Source organism: Silene latifolia, chromosome 5, assembly GCF_048544455.1.
Source record: "Silene latifolia isolate original U9 population chromosome 5, ASM4854445v1, whole genome shotgun sequence".
In the NCBI taxonomy this organism is placed as follows: Eukaryota; Viridiplantae; Streptophyta; class Magnoliopsida; order Caryophyllales; family Caryophyllaceae; genus Silene; species Silene latifolia.
This window is the reverse complement of record NC_133530.1, coordinates 4,225,165-4,229,110: the sequence shown is the minus strand read 5'-3', so window position 1 is coordinate 4,229,110 and position 3,946 is coordinate 4,225,165. Positions and strand designations below refer to the sequence as shown.

At 35.6% G+C, this 3,946-nt stretch overlaps 1 protein-coding gene across 1 annotated transcript; it reads right to left on the bottom strand.

Annotated features, from left to right (window-relative positions):
- Nucleotides 1-1,740: 1,740 nt before the first annotated feature.
- On the bottom strand, nt 1,741-3,329 carry LOC141655812 (protein ACCELERATED CELL DEATH 6-like). Its single transcript, XM_074462855.1, has 2 exons — nt 2,811-3,329; nt 1,741-2,413 (listed from the first exon to the last, which is right to left on the bottom strand). The coding sequence occupies exons 1-2, from the start codon at nt 3,327-3,329 to the stop codon at nt 1,856-1,858; spliced, it is 1,077 nt and encodes a 358-aa protein (XP_074318956.1). The 3' UTR covers nt 1,741-1,855.
- Between the last annotated feature and the right edge of the window lie 617 nt (nt 3,330-3,946).

The window sequence follows — 3,946 nt, the reverse complement described above, 5'->3', positions numbered from 1 at the left end:
GTTCAAATGCAATGGTTTAAGAGGAAATAACGTAATATACTACTAGTGGCGATCCCGTGCTAAAGCACTGTATTTCCGAGTTTATGGTATATTGAGTTTTACCGAATTAGAAATGTAAGTATAAAGCAGTTGTGGAGTAGTAACATGAAATTTAAAAGTGTACGCAATATTTAAAAGAACAATATAAAAACAATTTGAGATTATATTTAAATTGATATGGAGCTTGTTTGAACGTGGGAAAGGATTTTTTTTTTGGAAGTAAATTTGAGTATAAATTTAATTTTATTGTATTATTTTATTTAAGTCAATTTTTAGTGTTTAATTTATAATTGTACTTTTAGGTGGGACTACTTTCTTCAAAATAAAACTGTATGAAACGTATGATGATTTTGTATTCTGATTTTATTTTCGAATTATGATGATTTTATATTCATATTTTATTTTCTGATTTTATTGTAATTTTAGGTGGGATCACTTTCTTCAATAATGAAACAGTATGAAACGTATGAGATTTTATATTCTGATTTTATTTTCGGATTATGATGATTTTATATTCAGATATTATTTTCTGATTTTATTTGATTGAGTAGGGTAGATTTGAAATATGGGCCAACTGTATGAAACGTATGATGGATGGTAGTATCTTAGAATATGGGCCATTAGTGAAATAAGCATATGGGCTGGTAGAAGTTGGGTGGGAAAAACACAAGACTTCTTATTCTCTTAGTTATATGGGGGATTGTAAATAAAATTTGCATACATAAAAAACTTTACACCCCGAATAAAGAAATATAATTTAATAATCTACTTTAACACAGCTTAGTATAACATCAGAATGTCAAAGCTTATATGATTTATTGGTGAAATTAGTGTGTGCTAGTAAGCCCATATACCATGAAGTACATGGATCGATAAATAATATTTCGTATTTTGTTTCCATAATTAAATATTTTTTATTTTTAACTAAGAAATTCAAAAATGCCGTATTTATCATAAAATTTTGAATTGTTAAAATAAAATTAATAATCCGTATACAAATAAAATCAAAGTGTAAAGCTTGGGCTATTATCGCTTTGGACTCGTTGTCTGTAAATTTATTGCATATGTATAAATATAGTCTTATCAAATTATTCGGAATGTATAAAATTATTTCATAGTATTATTTTCATTTATTCCGATTTGTAATTCATACCGCTTATGTGTCATTAATTTCATTTATTCGAAATGTTTAAAATTATTTCATAGTATTTGTTCTACGATGGAATTTGTAGGATATTTGTATTAGCGGAATTCTGAAGAAATATACTCCTTGCACACTAACGGGTCCCACCATAACATGATTTTTTAAAAGAAAAAAGCCCGAATTAATGAGGTGGCACGTCCTGAATTGAGTATTGTATTCTGAATTAATAAAGATAAGATTGTGTGCACTCAAAATCCATAACTATTTATAAAAGCATGCCTTACATTTACAAACTAAAATCACACATATAGCATAGACCAAAATCATGTGTCTACCTCTTCTCTGTTCTGGTAATATGACATGGGCCTAGCAGATGAAAATAAAAGTGGGTACTCCGTATAACGTAATATATACAACATATACGGAGTACCACTTATTTAGTACAACATACAAATGATACATATTCTTTACTTTATGGTAAATGAGATATCGTCATCCGGGTTTGTAAATCCGTTGAAATGGGCTTACTCTATTTTAATTGTGATAATGTCCTCTGTTGGAGATGCACCAGCACTTCCCTGAAAGTGGTATAATCCAATTAAAGAGAAAAATAATGTATTATTATCATCATCAATGCAACTCTGTATATCAAGATGAATTGTTTTAAATCTATTATTTTCTTACCTCTTCGAGCAACCGCATTCTATCTGGTTTTTCTCGATTTGCAGCAGCAGGAACCAACTTGACAATCAACCTATTTAAAATGGACCGATTTGCCGAAACTCCAATGATTGAACACATGACGAAGATAACTATGGCTGCCCATAAGGCACTGTGTTTTATCATAGTGTAAATGCCAGCCATAAACGCTAACAGGGTGCCATACAGAGACTGCATTAGTATGAACACACTTCGATCGACCAATAGCCGAGACATGTCAGGTTCGGAAACCATAGACCAGATCAAGCAGAACAGCACCAGCATGGAAGTACACATTGCATATACATCCGCCAGTAAAAATACTAAGAAACCTACTCTCTTTGCAAAAATTGCTTCTCCAGTGGTATTGTCAAGACCGCCGGGAAGAGTGAATCCTGCTGCAAAAGTAATCGTCGCCAAAAGTGCAGCGACGACAGAGAGGGTATTTCTAATTTGATCCAAGTTAGTTCCGGGTTGAATATATGATGTTTTCAGGTACGGGTTTACCTTAATTAGTTTGCACATTTTCTCCTGCAAATTGTTTCAGACATCATTATTTCCAATCACACCGAGTATATACTAACGTGTGTACTAAATTTAACAATATGGTCGATGGTTTGATCTGACATGTAAGACCGTCTTATCAAAATGTTATGTGGAAACTTTTTACTTCTCAAACTTCAATACTTGATTCGAGAGCCTTTAAACCCGCCTATCCCACATGGAATGAGACCTTTTTTATACGCGGATAATGATAGGGCGTCACCGGGTGGCACCAAATATTTTGGTGCCACCCTTTCACATGCATCCTTTATTGAAGGGTCCCCACTTATTGCATGTGAGAGGGTGGCGCCGAGATTGGGTGTTACCTGGTGACGCCAATCAGTATTTTTTTCTGCAAGACATAAATTAAGTTGCTTAAACATACCCAGTCGTCATTTTCCTTACAAAGCCTGGCGAGTAAGTCCATGCTAGTCCTGCCATAATGGTCTTGAATGATCCGCTCGACCCCTTCATCAAGTAATAGTACCTTAGCAAAGAGCTTATCCTTTCTCTCAATTGCACGGTGCAAAGGAGTAGCACCTTCATGATCAGTTGTGTTCTTCAGCTCTGCTATTGACGGAATTTTGAGGAAATTAAGGTATTCTTTATAGGTGGGTAGTTTGATATGGTGTAATGGGGTGTCATTTTCTCGGCGACAAGCCTGTTGTAGGTCCTGACAGTTGTCAACGAAAGCAAGAACAGCCGCTGTCTCTTCTCGTTTACAAGCTTCTATCCAATCAAACTCTTCCTTTTTTATAAGAGAAGGGTTGTTCAGCATATTTACTAGCCAAAACGCGTTTGATTGTTTCGCATAGTCTAAGGCCGTCTTTCCTGAATCATCTCGCAAGTTGATTAGCCACCAGTATTTCTCTAGCAACTTTCTACCGGTTTTCTCTGCATTCATGATTAACTTATCTTAGCAAAAAGAAACATGAAGACCGATGATGAACTATTTTTATACGAAAGTGAAGAATTGTACCTGGACAGGAGGATAAACTATGGACTATAGTGATTCCATCATTACGACGAAGCATTTGAAAGCGAGGTTCCTCAATTTTCATAATCGCATCCACAGCTCGAGCACAACCTGACCTGACAGCGAGAAAGAAAGGACTCTCGCCCTTGTTATTGCGAATCTGACACAAAGATGGATCAATTGAGAGGGCCTCTAGTGCAAGTTCTTGATGTTTTGCTGCTGCATACAAGGCGCAATGTAATGGTGTATTTCCGTAATTGTTCTTAACTCCCCAAGGAGGTGTTTCTACAGCCGCTACCGACTCTTGGTTTTCACCCTCGTTTACATTTACTTGTTGCTGATAACCACGTATCAAGATTTGGCCGAGTTCAGAATCCTTTTTCCTCGCGGCTATATGCAATGGAGTGTCGGATGCCTTCTTTTCTTTCTCGGAAATCTTGTGTTTAAATATTTTGGTTCTCGCTTCACCAACATCGCCGCCTTCTAAAAGTAGCTTACATGGCCTTGCTACCCCGTCCTCTGCCCATTTATGAAGTATTGTGAAT

Coding starts and splice junctions, on each gene's coding strand:
- LOC141655812 (XM_074462855.1), bottom strand. CDS start 3,329: ATGAATGCAGAGAAAACCGGTAGAAAGTTGCTAGAGAAATACTGGTGG. Junction 2,414..2,810: donor GTAAGGAAAATGACGACTGG/GTATGTTTAAGC, acceptor AACAATTTGCAG/GAGAAAATGTGCAAACTAAT.